At 43.7% G+C, this 17,426-nt stretch overlaps 2 protein-coding genes across 4 annotated transcripts in view; one reads left to right on the plus strand and one right to left on the minus strand.

The window, feature by feature from the left end:
* Positions 1 to 5,779, plus strand: part of nemp2 (nuclear envelope integral membrane protein 2) — a 19,385-nt gene extending 13,606 nt beyond the window's left edge. Inside the window, exons 5-9 of one of the 3 annotated variants that reach the window (XM_023981334.2) lie at positions 812 to 902; positions 2,681 to 2,795; positions 3,540 to 3,765; positions 3,912 to 4,112; positions 4,451 to 5,779. In XM_023981334.2, the coding sequence (XP_023837102.1) occupies positions 812 to 902; positions 2,681 to 2,795; positions 3,540 to 3,765; positions 3,912 to 4,112; positions 4,451 to 4,841 (1,024 nt within the window). In that variant the 3' untranslated portion in view covers positions 4,842 to 5,779. The remainder of the gene's footprint in view (positions 1 to 811; positions 903 to 2,680; positions 2,796 to 3,539; positions 3,766 to 3,911; positions 4,113 to 4,450) is intronic. The other 2 variants (XM_023981335.2, XM_023981336.2) reach the window with 2 other exon arrangements.
* Positions 5,780 to 5,845: 66 nt separating this feature from the next.
* mfsd6b (major facilitator superfamily domain containing 6b) lies at positions 5,846 to 16,843 on the minus strand. The gene is made up of 7 exons (XM_023981333.2): positions 16,495 to 16,843; positions 13,400 to 15,025; positions 10,176 to 10,273; positions 8,903 to 9,064; positions 7,971 to 8,069; positions 7,381 to 7,646; positions 5,846 to 7,012 (listed from the first exon to the last, which is right to left on the minus strand). Exons 2-7 carry the CDS (start codon positions 15,019 to 15,021, stop codon positions 6,851 to 6,853), a joined length of 2,409 nt encoding a protein of 802 aa, XP_023837101.1. The 5' UTR covers positions 15,022 to 15,025; positions 16,495 to 16,843; the 3' UTR covers positions 5,846 to 6,850.
* Positions 16,844 to 17,426: the final 583 nt, after the last annotated feature.

Raw genomic sequence — 17,426 nt, forward strand, 5'->3', positions numbered from 1 at the left:
CACTACTGATTACTGATTACACACACCATTGTATATTATACATAGTTTCTTTATTTAATAAATATATATTTTGTTACTTCTTATCTCCACGTGTCTCCCTTTTGTTACGGGCTTTGAGCCGGTTCGTGACAAGTGGGGGCTCGTCCGGGATAATTGAACGTATTGGTTTTGGTGTAAGTGAATGTTTTGCATGGATGAATGTGATAATGCAGGGTGTTGAAAGATGCTAAAACAAACAACCAAAAAGCACAACCAAACGCAACAAAATCTATCAAAGTGTCTGTATGGAGAGAGTCTCCTCCATGAATGGGGAAGTGGTGTATTTATCCTGGGAGAATGGGCCCAGGTGTTTCCCATGTAGCTGACGACCCTCCCAACTCCGCCCACCGGCATCCTAATAAGGAAACAAGAGCAAAGAGAGAAAACGATAGACAGAGTGGGAGGGTCGTCACACAAGCTTGTAGCGTCATACCCAAGAAGACTCAATGCTGTAATCGCTGCCAAAGGTGCTTCAACAAAGTACTGAGTAAAGGGTCAGAATACTTATGTAAATGTGATATTTATGTTTTCAAAAAATCTGTTTTTGCTCTGTCATTATGGGGTATTGTGTGTAGATTGATGAGGATTTATTTTTGTTTTATACATTTTAGAATAAGGCTGTAACGTAACAAAATGTGGAATAAGTTCAGGGTTCTGAATACTTTCCGAAGGCACTGTAGTTCTACAACTGAATTGATCCTGTGATTGAGCTATTCTAGGTTGAATAGTGGTACTACAGAAAACAATAATGTATATTTTTCTTTTTTGGCAGGAGTTCTTTGTTTTTTTATTCCTCAGGAATCTTAGTGGGAGTTCTCTCCATTGTTGTCTTTCTGCTGTTGATCCTGAAAAACGCTATACCGGTAAGAATCACCTTTAGGCTCAAGCTGTTATTGCTTTAGGCTAATTATAAAAGGAGCCCCACATTTCAATTTGACAAGCTTTGCTAATCAGTACGGTCAATGCACTCTACTTAATTTTCCTGCTTTGTTTTACCATAGCCCTTTACACGTGCATGTAGTGGCTGTACAGTAACATTCTATACATGACGTCAGAGCTCAGGGTCTCCACTTAACAGCTCTGTATGGGTTTTTGACAGAAGTTGATCCATCCCTCCTGCAAATTTGGCAACTTTTGAATTTGTTTTGTTGTCTGAGTGAAGCAAATGCTGTAAATTACGAGGACTCAATGTATATAGAAAGACATTAAGGATTATAATAAATACCGCTTTGATCTCATGCAAGCAAGCCAAACACTCGTGCACTTCACTTTTCCATATCATTAAACTCATGTAATATACAACCTGAAGAAGGCACAGTGACACTGAAACATTTTAAACTAATAAATTACTGTAAGCTTGTATATAGCTCGTGCAACTCTCCATACTTTTCTACAGCCTATAGTTTGCTCGCTGTTATTCAGCACCTCTACCAACTTTCTTTGGGTGTGCACCAGCTCATGCTTTTTATTATTCAAGCAAGCAAAACACCCGTGAGTCCAAATGTGCACTTCACTTTTCCATATAATAACACTCATGTAACATACTGTATAAACGTTTATGATCACTATGTTTGATGTACAAGCTGGCATGGTGTTATACCCTGGGTTGTCCTGAACACAATGAACCTATGTTTCTTGTATGGTGAAAACGCATCTGGGTCAGGTGGGCATAATTTGAACGTTTTTTATATTGCCAACATGATTAGCTAAAGAATAAAATACGACCTTACAGTGTTAGGTTATCACAAGGCAAATTCATAGAAGCAGATCGTTATTTTGGTGTGCTTAGAATGGAGTCATGAGTGCTTCTCTGAATGGCCTTATAATTTAGCTAGTCATGCTCAAGGACAGATCGGCAGATTTTTCACCTTGTGAGCCAAATTCACTTATGTGTATTAAAGTGGTAAAGATTGTTTCATATTTGGTGCCATATTCCTAGCACGTAATGATTACATCAAGCTTGTGACTCTACAAACTTGTTGGATGCGTTTGCTGTTTGTTTTGGTTGTGTTTCAGATTATTTTGTGCCCAATATAAATTAATGGTAAATAATGTATTGTCATTTTGGATGTACTTTTATTGTAATTAAGAATATAATATGTTTCTAAATATATCTACATTAATGACAGTCGGCACTTCAACCTCATAGTTATTGTATAATTTCAAGTCCAGAGTACAGATCCAAAACATTTGACACTGTCCCAAGTGTCCCAAGGAGCTCACTGTTCCAAGGAGCTCACTGTATATAAAAGGTCATTGCACTGCCTAAAGACTTGATCCAAATGATTAATCAGGGTGATTGATTGAAATTAGTTTTAGTTTAATGTGATGGGAGACACCCTTTCCTGGACCAAACATATACTTATTCTTAGCTAGGAGATATGCCCTCCATAACCGGGGGTTAGCCTACCACCCCAGCCCCCTCAGAACTTGCCCTTTTGGACATAGCCTCCACCGTGCCTGTAAAATCAGATGGCCAGACCCCAAACGTGTCACTCTGGCCTGGCTTATCCTAAAGAGAGATGTCTTTAACTGTAGAATCCAACATTTGGAGAGAGTTATTCAATAGAGAAAGAGTCCTCTGGGTGGCTCGGATGAATTAGGTTTACCTTGTTATATTACCTGCCTGTGTCACCTCCAGAGGGCCATGTTCATCACGCTGTTTGGTGCTGGCTCCGGCCTGTCCTACCTGGGATACCAGACGCTGTTCAACCACTGGGAAGACATCACAACGCTCTACTGGAGACATGCCTTGGGTGAGTTGGTTTAGTTAAGAGATTGTTGCTTAAAATAAGGTCAGTAACTAAGATTTGAACTGTTCAGTTAGCAGTAGGAAGCATTTAGCCTACATTGAAATTCTGTCTTTGCGAGGCCTTGCACATTTGAACCCAGTATGAACACTGTTTACATGAAGGCCCCTGATAAATGATATGCTCTCACTACAGACATGATACCGTAATATATTCATGACTAATGAGGATGGGTCAGTGTCCACTCTGAGTCATTCACTCCCAGGAGTCTGTCATAATAAGAGGGCCAAGTGGATGTGGAGTGGTGAAGTAGCCTACAGTTACTGACTGCCTCTCCACACTCCTCAATGGAGTGGATTTTCTGCCAAATCAATTTGCCCTCTGTCTATGCACACACTGGGTTGAAAATGGTTGAATCCGCAGGCACGTTAGGATTAAGAGCGCGCGGCAATGCTGCTGGAACATTGATTTCTGTGCTTGGAAACAAAAGGGCTTTGGGTGGATTAGCTTTCAAATGTGTTCTTTTCACCCTTACTGGCATGCCTCAAATCCACTGGGTTCCACTGTTCCAATTACACAGGGCTTTCAATTGGAGTATTTCATCTTAACCGGTTACGTTTTTGTTTCTGTGTCTTTGCTTATGTTGCTTTCTCTATAAAAATATCATAATCACATAGAACCAACAGATCTCTCCATTTCTCTCTCCCTCTCTTCCTCTTTCCATCACTTCATCATTTTCTCTATTTCCAGGCTACCTGGTAGTAACGGGCCTGATCAGCTGGGCGGTTTGCTACAAGCACGGGCCCATCAGCAGCGAGCGCACCCTGTCCCTACTGACCTGGGGGCTCCAGTGCCTGGCCATGGGCCTCATGTACTACGGAGTGACCTACCCCCAGGCTTCCTACCTACTCCTGGGCATCCTGCTGGTGCTCAAGGCTCTGCCCTATGCCTACAGACTGCTGCTGGCGACATGCAGGTACACAGTCAATTTGTGGTTTGACATTAGATATACTACTAAGGTGGATTTGGGTAATGGAGATTAATAGTATAGGCTTTTTAGCAGATGCTTTTGATCCAAAGTTGTGTGTTTGATTGATGGCTGTCCCTCCCTCTCTCCCCCAGGCTAACAGGGCGTCTCCTTTCCTCTCTCTTGCGTGTGTTTGGGCGTAGCAGGAAGCCCCAGGTACGCCTCCTCACAGATGAGGAGTACAGAGAGCAGGGGGAGGTGCACACCACAGCCTCCCTTGAGGAGCTCAGGAGGCTCTGCACTACGCCTAGCTTCCCTGCCTGGGAAATGGTCCTCCGACTACGCTCCCCACAACGGTACGGGACAAACACGCGAACTACACTACTCACATCCTAACTAAAGTAGGACACATCTTGTCCTCAGGATCCAAATCAAATCATATTGTATTAGTCACATGCGCCGAATACAACAGGTGTAGACCTTACAGTGAAATGCTTAATTACAAGCCTTAACCAACAGTGCAGTTTCAAAAAATACGGATAAGAATAGCTCCCTGCATTTAAAACATCACAACAGTATGAGACTGACACACAAATATTCTGAACTTTCTGCTCTAAAAGCACCCAGCTGATGAGAGCTTGACTGAACGGAGTGCTGGTGAATAACTCAACTCTCTGCTAAATGACATTTCTAGGTTTGCAGCCTTCCTGACGGGCGGCGGCCACGTGACCCCGGGGGAGCAGCAGAATCACGGACAGCAGTACGGCCCGGGTGCAGACAACAACGAGGACATGCTCTTCACCTCCGCCCAGCACAGGGTGCTGGGGCTGGGCGCTGACGAGGACCTCAGCGAAGACGAGATGGACAGCTCCGTCAGGGCTCCGCCTACACCTAGCCCCCTCCCCCTCTACACACCAACCACCCCCACCACCATGCCCCGTCCGGACAGCTCCGCCCCCTGGCAGCCCCCACCCTATTCCGCCCCTTTCTACCCTCCCTATCCTCCCGCCCCTGCCGCCTTCACCCCGCCTTCAGAGCCCCATGTCATCGAGGACGTTGAGGAGGAGGACATGGAGCTGTTCTAAGATCAGATTTTAAACCTCTGTAGTGGACAGGTTGGTTCCTAATATGGCCAGTTAACACTAGGGGGCAATACCACTCAGGTTGATCTTTGGGGTCGAACATGCTGGCAAAAAATATTTAATTGATTTATGAACTCGATTGAATGATTGATCAACATCTTCATACAGAATGAATCGACATAAAACACATTAACAGCTAGGAGTATAAATTAAGCTTCATCATATGTCCCAAATAGAATCGCACTATAAATCTAGTCCGAGTGATTGTGAATCATAATTCCACCTAAGAGGAGACGGGGGACTTGGTGTGCCAATCCTATCCTGGCTCAGAGATATATGTATATTTTTAAGGGGGGGCCTTGAGTTAATCTGACTTTGGGGTTCCCACTCTACACTGCAAATGAAATCAAAGCAGAATTCTCCATCTCGAATCCAAAACTCTGCATCATAATTGCAGGAATCACAAGAATGACTTTGAACTCATGTTTATAGCTCTCAGGTAAACCAGCAACAATCACGAGTACATCGTTTTTTCTCCTCCTGCGTGTGGTAAGTGCCTGGGGTTATGAGACCTGCTTCCCTGCTGGGTCACTGTAACAAACTCTCACGTACTCTCTTCTTGGCTGTGGAATCCAGTCAACTACTATCTACCGCCCCCACTTGGCTGCTTAGGAAACTGCCGCCTTTGACAGCCAGAACAGCCGATCACATGCTGTAAACATCGAAGGGAGATTTTGATTGGACCAAATCTGTCAAAAGCAATGTTTTTCTCCCGCAGGCCAGAGAAAAAAAAAGAACGTTTATTGTAATTTTATATCAAACATCATTTTTTAATGTTTTTGTATTTTGGGAATGATGATTTGGGGTATTATGATCCAAGGATGATTCTTTTTAAGGTTTGTTTCAATTAATTAATAAATAAGCCCATCTTTTTCCAGTGACATTGTATTGTGAACTGATGTTTCACCTTAAAGAGATACAAAAAGGCCACAGAGCACTGAGAGTAGTAAAGGTTGCCTGATTTAAAATAAATAGGCTTAGGCTACATAGCAGACAAGCCATGTCATGTAAAATGGTCAGGTCATTACAACGTCTGAACAGTTTTAGATAGTCCTGGAGGAAAGCAGTTTGACATATTTGCAATTTCTGTCTAAATAAGACTGTGGTTCAATATTTTATGTTTGTGAAATTTTGGCCAGGCATTAGACAAATATGCATGTGAAAATACATTCACAGAGGGGAGATCTCCATAACTAATGGAGTAATAGTTAAATAGACATTACAGACCCTGAAAGCCTGGTGGATATCAGATCTGACACGATCACTTCATAAACCTTTTTGAAATAAGTATTTTTCCCACGGCATCAGTGGTTGATAGTCAGACTCGACACAGTAAACATTTACATGTAATAGCAGGGCCACATTCAGGAGAGCAACTTGTTCCAGATATAGCCTAATATGTAGAACAAACATGTCTCTCTGACTTTCTGTCAGTTCCAACCATAACATTTCTATCTGCAACATTCCACAACGTTTTCATATTGAACGTGCCGCTAAACTCTATGTAAGCAGCCATTACACACATAGCTATTTAGATTGAGTGTGTCACTTCTGCATGAGTGTGAATCACCAACCTATGACGAGGCTCAGGCACTTCATCAGTTTGAGGGCCATTGAGACAAATAGAACCCTATTCAATCAAACCTAATATCCAGATTTCCAAGTTTAAAAGAATAACTTAACATTTTTACATCCATTTGAAAGTGCAACAGTAGCTACTTCAAGGCAAGAGCTTTTCCTCATATCCCTAAAGGCACTGGTTAAGTCCTCTGCTAAGAGGACAAATATAACCTCTCATTTTGGCCTGTATTTTTCTTCTGTCCAGTCTGTAAAACCATACTCTTCACTCTTTTAATAACTGGACTTCCGCCAGCCCTTGACTCTGTCGGTTGGTGGTGTTGCTTGGAAAACATTTTGGGACAGTTCCTCAAAATGTGCAATGTGCTCCCCCTTTACTGTGTGTGGCCAGTGGGGAGGGGTGGTTGGTCAGCAGGCATAGGGGGATCCTGGTCAGGTAGGGGGGGTCCCGTCTGTGGGGACCTGCTGGGGGGGTCTTGAGATGAGGACTGGGAGGTTTCCTCTGTTGGTTCATCTGTGCTGATCTCATTGATCTCCTACCAAACAGAGCAAGGATAAAGTGTTGCATCATAGTTATTTGTAATACTGTAAGTATAGTACATGGCACAGATATGTAAAAATACCCTCATAAAATACAGTTCTAAAGGCAGGTATTATATTCTCACCTTTCTTCAAAATGGAACACATGACATTAAAAAATACAATTCTCAGGAGGACATCATACAACATGGAACCTTGGCTGGAACATGCACAAATCCCTAGATAAACCACTTGTGTTCCACATAAACCACCTACTGTTCCATTCTCTGCCCAGTGACATGTGCCTTTGGGCCCAGCCTCAAATCACAGCCTGAACCTAGAAGTCTATGCCTAAACCCCACGAGCTGCCACCCTGTCTACCTACCTCGAGCGGCTGATGGTTGTTGGCAGGGCTGCTCCTGGCCAGGACAGCGATCTCTCTGATCTGGTGCAGGGCGAAGGCCAGGGAGACCCAGGGCGAGGCGGACACCACCCAGGCGGGCTTGCTCATGTCCTCCTGGTCCTCCTGGTGCTTGGTCTTCCTTGGTGGTGGCGTTGTTGCGGCGACGTTATCTGATTGGATAACATCGATGGTTGCTATGGGAACAGGACTGGAGGGGACGGGAATGTTCTCCGCCAGCATTTTGGTATCTGGAAAACAACGTAAGCAACATTTTTCATAACGATTAAAAATGCTTATTCTGCTAAGATGTCTGGGTTAACAACTACCCCTATTATTAACATCCTAAACATGATTCATTCAGCATTCTAATGTCTATGAATATCTCAGTTGCTGATAGAAAAACTGGAGTTAGAGTTAGTGGTAGTACATGGTATGCTTGCCACATTGGGAGCCAGTCACTTCTCCATTAAGGGGCATAATAGGTGCAGCAAATGCTATTTTTCTGTAAGCTCATGCAGAGGCACAGCCTGAAGCAGACAGGGTAGGATAGGATCAACTTTATTAACACATACTTTTCTCCCCACTCTGCACAGCCAGCCATTGGATGAGAGCGAAGAGGAGGAGGATGACGAGGGAGGCGATTCCTATCCCTCTGAAGGTGTGGGCTGCTCCTAAACCATATCCCAAATAGACAAAAGTGTTCACAGTATTTCTTAATTCCAAATCAACCCCTAGCCCTTACTCCCTAGAACAGGGGTATTCAACTCTTACCCTACGAGATCCGAAGCCTGCTGGTTTTCTGTTCTACCTGATAATTAATTGCACGTATCTGGTGTCCCAGGTCTAAATCAGTTCCTGATTAGAGGGGAACAATGAAAGAATGCAGTGGAACTGGCTTCGAGGTCCAGCATTGAGTTTGAGGGCCCTAGGCTTTGGAAACAATCTTCAAATACTTTTATGTATTTCACTCATTGCTTTTCATATAACACTGAAACTGAAAAAATATATCAATTTCAGCACTGTAAGGGATATATTTTACCCCCCCCAAAAAACATTTCAGGGCATAGAGAGAGACACACAGCATTGTTATTCTGAGAGTGCAGCCAAATGCATTCCAGACCATATAATTCCTATCCTTATGATTTAGATGGGACTGGTGGTAGTTTATTAAGAGTTAAGACCTGGATTATCTTATGAAAACCACAGAGGACAGGGCATCTTTATAAGGAGGGGAGGCGTTGTAAAACATTTTGAAAAGGCATGTGGGACCACTATGACTGAGTTGGTCATGTAGAAGTCACCGTTGAAGCTGTAATCTGTAATCTGCAATAATTACTGCTCTTCTCAATGGTCATTTCAATTAATGAACATTTAACAAATTGTACCTTTAACGAGTGACACCAACAGTTCCATCTCTCATTGGTTGAACTGGGAGATACGCAATTCAATTCAATACAACTTCGATACAATCCAGCTGGGGTTTTTTCATCACAGTGGCTCTTACCAAAGAAGTTGACAAACACTCCCCCCACCATGGCCCCACAGCCCCGGCCCAGCCCCAGGTGCAGGCCCTGGAGGATACCCTGGGCAGAGGTCCTCAGCTCTGGAGGCACAGCAGCACTCAGGTAGGAGATACACGCTGCCCACACTGAGGCATGGGTCACACCTAGATAGACAGAGATACAGAGAGACTGAGTGAAAGAGAGAAACACACACTCAGGCACATCCACAAATACACATACATCATTACACTAGGTCAGGGCAGGGAGTAATACGATTAGGCCAAGTTATTGGCTTGTTCATTTAATATCATTAAACCTCCCCAGAGATATACAGTAGTAGGTCATGAAAAGAAACATCTGTAGAACAAACAAACATTTAAATGAAGTCCCTTTCACATTTTTGTATATAACCAGAAACAAACAAACAGACCCGTTAAACTGTAATTTGTTTTCATTAAAAGCTATATACAACACCAGACTATTTGGGAGGGAAAGAAAATACATTTTGGGAGACATTTTCTAATTGATGTCAAAGGGAAGACATGTCCTGTGTGTGTTCGTGGCAGGTGACAGGCGAGAGAGAGTGGACTTAACCATCGTCATTAACACTCGCTTGGGTGTGTCATGTTTGAACTGGCTCAACTAGCCAGTTTACATCCAACACGCCTCATTTTCTCATTGTATAGCTACCAATAATAGGACAAAGCAATCAAACCTGCTACCATACCCTCCTTAGGCCTGTCTGGCTTGCCTCGCCCCCTATTCAGCTCTTTAGCTAGCCCATATCGTCACTATCCTCCCAGACCAGAGCTACGGCCATCATTTGTTTGTCTTGTTTGTTACTGTCATACTACTACTAGATTTTGAAATGAGATTGTGTGTGTCTCTAAGTGTCTCTAAACATAGTTATTTGGTGTTGTTACGCCTCTAGTGAATGATTACAATCATTATAAGCATCCTTCAATGTTACTTATTCGTGTATAGCTGCAACGTTGTAATTCATGGCCTAAATGTGGCTATCAGAGTAATCTAGATACGGAGGAAAGGGGCGTTTCCAGGCGAAGGACAAGCTTTTCTTGTCATTGAGGGAAGCTATCCTTTCCTGAAATGAACTCTGAGAGGCAACATGGCAACAACCTAAGTGCACTGAGGGCTCCCAGTCCAAACACTACTTCCTCCTCCTTTCAATCTAATGTCAACACTTATGCTAAGCTAAGTCAACAGATATCGCATGCGTTGCAGTGCCATGAGGCCCGAGACCCGGTGTAGCCTCACCTTGAAGGACCTCCATGGGCAGGACAACCCAGGCGTTCTCCAGGTAGGAGATGTACAGATAGCGGGCCGTGTTGCAGGCCAGCCCGATGTACAGCACCCTGGGGAGGAAAAGGGGAGGAGGAGAAGGTCAGATAACACTATTTCAATAGTCCACTACAGATGGTTTATAGATGATGAACTTTCACCTCTTTGATTAACTAACCATCCACCACTCCCCAACATAACCCTAAAACTATCCTAAAGCTATAGCAAGTTATTACATATCAATGGAGTTGCAGGTGAAAGTAAGGCCAAAGCTTAGAGGTTAAACCCGAACTGTTCCTGAACAGACTTCTGTATCATTCTGAACAGACTTCTGTATCATTCTGAACAGACTTCTGTATCATTCTGAACAGACTTCTGTATCATTCTGAACAGACTTCTGTATCATTCTGAACAGACTTCTGTATCATTCTGAACAGACTTCTATGTCCTTCATTCCCACACTGTTGGATGTTTGGTGCCCGTCTCCTATGACAACATCCTGTCCAATCAAACCCTTGACCTGATTCACCATACTCCCCTTTCCCCCCCCCCCAGAAATGTGCTGTTACATACACTGAGTATACCAAACATTAGGAACACCTTCCTAATATTGAGTTGCACCCTCCCCCCTTTTTTGCCCTCAGAACAGCTTCAATTCGTCGGGGCATGCACTCTACAAGGTGTCAAAAGTGTTCCACAGGGATGCTGGCCCATGTTGACTCCAATGCTTCCCACAGTTGTGTCAAGTTGGCTGGATGCCCTTTCGGTGGTGGACCATTCTTGATACACACGGGAAACTGTTGAGCATGAAAAACCCAGCAGTGTTGCAGTTCTTGACACAAACAAAGGCGCATGGCACCTACTACCAATACCCTGTTCAAAGGCACTTCAATCTTTTGTCTTGCCCATTCAACCTCTGAATGGCACATATACACAATCAATGTCTCAAGGCTTAAAAATCCTTCATTAACCTGTCTCCTACTCTTCATCTACTGATTGAAGGGGATTCAACAAGTGACATCAATAAGGGATCATAGCTTTCACCTGGATTCACCTGGTCAGTCTATGGCATGGAAAGAGAGTGTGTGTTGTGTATACTCAGTGTATGTGGGCATGAACACATTACAACTACAAAAAAATAATGCAAATATACTGACACATTTAAGAATTCCAGTTTACATACTGTATGCATATTTTACATATATTGACCTTGGACATACAATGCTATAGGTACTGTTTTAGGCTTTTTCTCTCATGAGCTATTTTCGAGCTGGGTGTGTGTGGCTCTTTAAGCCTGCGTCATACAGTGAGTCATTCTAACCCCGGGGCAGGCTGTGTCTGACAACACTAGGACCAGTCACAAGGACCAGATAACTGCTGCACAGAGACTAGAGCTGGACAGGAAAGGAGGCATGCACAGACTCATACACACAGCAGTCATCTAACTGGTCGATGTGTTACCATACACAGACACAAACAGACAGACAGCAACGACTATTTCAGTATTTAAGTCCACATAGTCTTAGGCCCCATGTACATCTCAGACATGGAGAGATACCCATGCAAATCTTAACGTGAGACAGGCAATTTGAATAACAGCCTAATATGAAAATCCCCTGCACAGTGTTTCTGTGCTCACCAATCGATCCGCACAGGCATTTAGTTCAGGAGATCAATGGAGAGCCTCATGCTGAAGTAATGGACAGGATTGGGTTATACGCACACACGTCCCCAGAGGAACAAAAGGCTTCCACAGGCCCTGCCAGCAGGCCAGGCAGAAACCAGGCCATCAAACAAAGATCTGACAGAGTCCAGACACACACACCACACACACAGTGGAACTCTGTGGGAGAAGAGCAGAGCTCTCCTCCATCGATTCCGCACAGCACTGTCCATTCATTCTCTACAATGTAAGAAGTATAAATATTGTAAGAAGTATAAATATTGGTGTAAATGTTAGTTGTTTTTACACATGTATTAGTACTGCGTACAGTGCTTTTTACAAACTAATCCATAGTTAGTTTATCTATAGTTTGTTGATAATATGAATGCAATGGTTAGAGACTTTCCCATTGTCTAGGAAACTGCTCTGGCTGCACTTAAAACAACCATATTTGAATAACATAAGCGGCACATTGTAGCTTTGTACTGGGAGACCAACCCTTGGCTAACCCTTGTTATTACAAATGATTCATCCTGTTCATAGATAGGCGTGGGTGATTTGGCAAGTGTCACCCGCCTGAGAAATATCACAGGGCAGACGGGAGACGGAAGAACTGACAAAAAACTCTCTCAGAGCTCTCAGGATGGGTCTTCCTGTTTACCAATGTTTCTTTCCTTCCCCTTAAGCAAAACACTGCATTTAAAGCTTTTGAATTGGAAAATAGCAAATGTCTAGAAAAAACAGCTTGTCCATTCTGCAAACTGTGTGCCAATTTGGGCAATGCCCACTTAGTCAACATTTGGGTTTCTGCCTTTCCCTCCTCTCCCTTCCTTTCGCTCTCTCTCTCCAATCCAAACAGACAATAAATCACAATTTAGAAAGAGAGAGAGAGAGAAAGAGATCATACTAGCTGGAGGGAGTAGGTCTCCCTCTTAGAAATGTATCAGAGCAGAGCTCTTCCAATGTCTGTCATCCTATGAATTGACCGTATGTTTGTTTGAGGCTGTTGGGGGGTCTGCTATAGCCTATGTAGCACACCTACGTCTTCCGTTAGCAGGCTACTGCATCACCACTGAAACTCCCTTACACTCCACTCACTCATTGTGTCACTCTAGCACTCAGCTTACTGGTCAGGTTCCCACAGGGACAGGGCAGGAAATTCACATAGATTGTCGATTCACTGAATTCACTGAATACTTGAGGTTGTTTAAGTTCACTGACAAAAAGTAAACAAGTGTAAAGTCTGAACAAATGATCCTTTCTGATAAGCCTAAATCCCATCAAATCTCCAAGAAGGGTGAGCTATTATGTGGAATTCAATCAAACTGAAATAAATAAAATGATATTGTGACTTTGCATACAAACTATACCAGAATAATCTAATTTTGGCCTTGCTTTTGTTGCCTGGTTCCAGATCAGTTTGTGCTGTCTAGTCAACTTCTAGGGTTATTGTCACGCAGGAGTTGACAAGACGTACAGAAACACAAACAGATCTGGGACCAGTCTATTGCTTTTGACCCATGCCCCCTTGATATACCTTATATGGCCGATGAGCTCGATGAGCTTGTGGCTCGTGAAGTAGGCTACCAGCTCCGAGATGTGGCTCAGCACCGAGCAGACTCCAAAAAGCGTGGTGGTCCCCTTCAGGTCCTCCAGGTGCCAGTAGAGGAAAGTGAACACGAAGCCGTAGCCGAATCCCATGAACCAGGCCACGAAGAGCACTGAGCCGTATTGTACACTGCACAGCAGCCGAAGGAGGTCCCAGTAAAGGAACCGCTGGCTGATGGAACTTTGAGATTCTAACGATTCCACCGTATGCCCTTCGGGAGATGAAACGCCACTGGACGTTTGAGAAGATTCCATATCCTGTCTCTTATCCTCCTCCACCTGTGCCTCCATTGGCCGATGGTCACTAGTACTACTCTCAAAGTAGAACTGAGTAGACACTATAAAAGCAACGGCCATCAGGACTCCAAAGACAATAAAGGCTATCTGGTAGTTCTTGTAGTCAGGCACGATGCAGCCGGTGCCCTGGATGAAGAGCTTGATGTGTGTGTGGTCGATCCAGATGCCCACGCACAGCATTGCCAGGCCCCAGCCCAGAGAGCCCCACATCCTCTGCAGGCCGTAGCGGTCCTGGTGGGGGCCCAGGTACTGCAGGGTGCGCGTGTCCACGATGGTCACGGCTGGAGCACTGAAGAACTCGCCGATGATGATGACCAGCAGGATCAGGAGGAAGATGGTCTGCACCTGGTCGTGGTTGGAGATGATGTCATAGACTTTGGTAGTGGTGGTTGTGGTGGTTGGTTTGGTCATGGTCAGATTTGAGGCAGGTTTTGAGCCGGCTGTTGTTGTTGCTACTGTTTTTGTTGTTGTTGTTGTTTTTGTTTTGGTGGTGGTGGTGGTGGAGGGGGAAGATGTCAACATTGTTGTGGAGATGGTGGAGGAAGGCACAGGTCCTGTGACAGTACTGGGTCCAGTGATATTACCACCATCGCTCCTCACATACCTGTGCAGGGGACCGCTAACTGAGTCTGATACAAAAGGGAGGGGGAAAAAGTCTCCACTCGCACCCCTGCGGTTCCTGCTGTGATTGGCCGACGGACCGATCTGGGCGGGACTGGTGGGGGACACGACTGTAGGTTTCCTTTCCACGCAGGTCATGGAGGCAGGCTTGATGAAGCCGATGCCGCTGTTGAACACCAACCAGCAGAAGACGGAGAACAGCAGCAACACCTTGCCCTTCTTGAAGCGGTCCGCCACCACCCCCCAAAAGGGGGCGCTGCAGAATTCTATGAAGTACCGAATCCCGACCAGCAGGCCGCTCTGGCTGGGCGTCATGCCCAGTTGCTTGTAGTAGACAGACAGCAACGGGTGCAGGGACCCATAGGCCGCATAGAAGAAGAAGTAGAAGACCTTGGAGATGAGTAAGTGGTTGTCGATCTGCACGCAGTTCCTCTCCAGGCAGTCATTGCTGGGGGTGGCAGGTGTGTCTGTCGGGGGTGATGCTGGACCTTGGGAGGCAGCGGTGGGGCCCGCACCTGCTGCTATCTGATCCAAGGTTTTGGACAGGGTGTTGAAGGGTTCTGCCAGGACATACTTCCTCTTCTGATACCCCTCGTCATCCGTCAAGATGGCCACCTGGTCGTCACTCGCCATCTCCCTGGGGATGGGGGGAGGGGGAGAGGGAGGGGGAGAGGGAGGGGGAGAGAGATGACTGAAACAGTTTTTCACCCCCACCAGAATTAAAGGAACAATGTGTAATAAAAATGTCTGACCCAGACAATTTTGGCAAGCTATGGGAGATGGGCTGGCATGTCCATAAGATTGCAATGATAGTTTTAAACACATTTTGAAGCTGTATCTTTTTTTGTTAGAGAAGACAACAAAAACATAAACAATGGAGTAATACAACATTTTGGGTTATGACAGGCTAAGACAATAAACTGTAATAAGCTGATAAGGCATTTATTCGGCATGTCTGTCACCTTACCTACATTTCAGCACAACCGAACAGGACATTTGATTCAAGAAATCTTTTAAAAACGCATGGTGTTGTTACTCGACTGTGTTAAGTTAATTTCCATGAACTCTGAGCCAAAAAGATGTTGGAGGGGCCTCAATATCATATTTCCCAGCATGCTTTGTTGCAGGTTGATAGTTTTTTTTACATCTATCTTTCCTCAAGCACATTGATTGATTCATCTTATACTGTACAATTTTTCTAAACTAATCCAATCTGTAAGGGATTTATTGCACCTGTTCCTGAGATAGTTGTTCCAGTTTAAATGGTCTTGGTTGTGAAATCAAAATAGCAGTTATTGAAGGTTGTGAATGATTACATACTAAAGTATTGAATGCAACAATGATGTCTCTGTCACTAACAAACACAGGCATGGGTTGATATCTCTCACATTCACTCAAAAGGCATACTGGGAAATGTTCAAATACAGCCTTCGAACAGCAACCCAAGTGTCTTGTGTTTAACACCTAAACGCCTTGTGCTGAATAAACATGTTCATGTGTGTAAAAATCTTTACAGTGAGTTAACATGTTCTGGTATTTACTTGTGATTACAATCCAAACACTGTGACTCATTTTCATTGATATTCTAAATGCCTTGACATGTTGAAAATGTGTTACAGAAAAATGTTGAGCTATGTGTTCACATCCTAAAGACTTGTTTTTACAGTGACGGAGTATGATGTTCAAGCTCTTATATTTTGTTAGGGCTAGGGTATATGAAAGACTTGGAAAATATATAATAGCCCATTTGGCTACTGCCTCTACAGCAGGAGACATGACTTCACTATTCCCTGTAGCCTATACAATTATATATAAATGGTAGCCTGTAACTGTATAACTGTGCTCAGACCAGACAGACATTGCTCGAGAGAAATATATGACTAGAGAATAATAAGCTGTTTTATTGCCGCAGCTCTGACAAAACCTATCATGTCCTTAGAAACGTTTCTTCTTGTAACCACGCATTAAATTGTTATTTTCTATATTCAACTTAAAATGGTAAAGAAACACCGAAGGGACATATCTAAGCTTGTTATTCCTGTRAACACAAATAAATATATTATTAAGAAGAAGAAAAAAAACAAATAGACAGAGATATTTTCTTACCAAAATTATTGTTTCAAAGTTTCAAAGTTGTTGGAGGATAGACCGCTTGTAGAATGTAGCCTATCTTCTTGAGTCCATCATTTAGGTGTCCAATTGGCGACGACTGTCATCGGGTGAATAAACTATCGTTTAAAGTCACACCGACAAAAAAATAAATAAGTGTTCAATAGTAATCACAATTATATGGGGCAAGTAATATTGAACGCGTCTATTTCAGAGAAGTTTGCATTGACGTCATTTCTCGAGTGCCCACGACTGCCAGACCATTTCGGAGTTCGAGACACTGGTGCTGTGGAAGGGATTGCATACACACAGTCTAAAATGAGTCCGAGCATTGAATCAATGAGTGCATCTCAATAGTCTGAAGTGGTTTCCTCTCCTTGTCTATTCGCAGAATTGGCACAAATCCTAAAACGAAACAACAGGATGGATGAAAGAATATGGTAGTAAGCAAATGGGGAGTTGCTTTTACATCTCAATTTATTTTATAAGTGCAGACAAAGAAAAGGAGTAGAGGAAGCCAGTTTGGAGAGTTGAGATGAGCCCTATTCCCTCATAGAACAACTGCCTTTGTGCCTGTCGAGCAAGGCACTTGGGGTAACGTGGGGTAAGTAGCTCCCCCTAAGAACAATGTCCAATTGCTGACACAAAAAAAGCAACATTTGGATAAAATGTGGTATGTGGGTGATGGTTATGCTTAGGCAGACAAACTATGAAGGGAAATAGGTGTCTACAGTTTACACTTTTGTTGTTATTTAACAAAATGTTGTTTTTAGAAAAGGGGTGTTTTTCCAAAATGCCCCCCCATGGGGTAACTGCCCCCCCGGAGATGAATGTGTTAAAATTTAGTTTACAAATTAAATCTTGATTTTTTTGTTGTTGTTGTAATTAACTCTTAAACGCTAAAGTCTACTGTAGGTGTCTTATTTTAA

Source organism: Salvelinus sp. IW2-2015, linkage group LG36 (genome assembly GCF_002910315.2).
Source record: "Salvelinus sp. IW2-2015 linkage group LG36, ASM291031v2, whole genome shotgun sequence".
Classification (NCBI taxonomy): domain Eukaryota; kingdom Metazoa; phylum Chordata; class Actinopteri; order Salmoniformes; family Salmonidae; genus Salvelinus; species Salvelinus sp. IW2-2015.

Excerpts from the sequence above, each read along its gene's own strand:
- mfsd6b (XM_023981333.2), bottom strand. The coding sequence starts at position 15,021 with ATGGCGAGTGACGACCAGGTGGCCATCTTGACGGATGACGAGGGGTAT. Across the intron at positions 8,070-8,902 it reads AGTGTTTGTCAACTTCTTTG|GAGCAGCCCACACCTTCAGA; the intron begins GTAAGAGCCACT and ends GATATGGTTTAG. Across the intron at positions 7,013-7,380 it reads ACAACCATCAGCCGCTCGAG|GAGATCAATGAGATCAGCAC; the intron begins GTAGGTAGACAG and ends TCTGTTTGGTAG.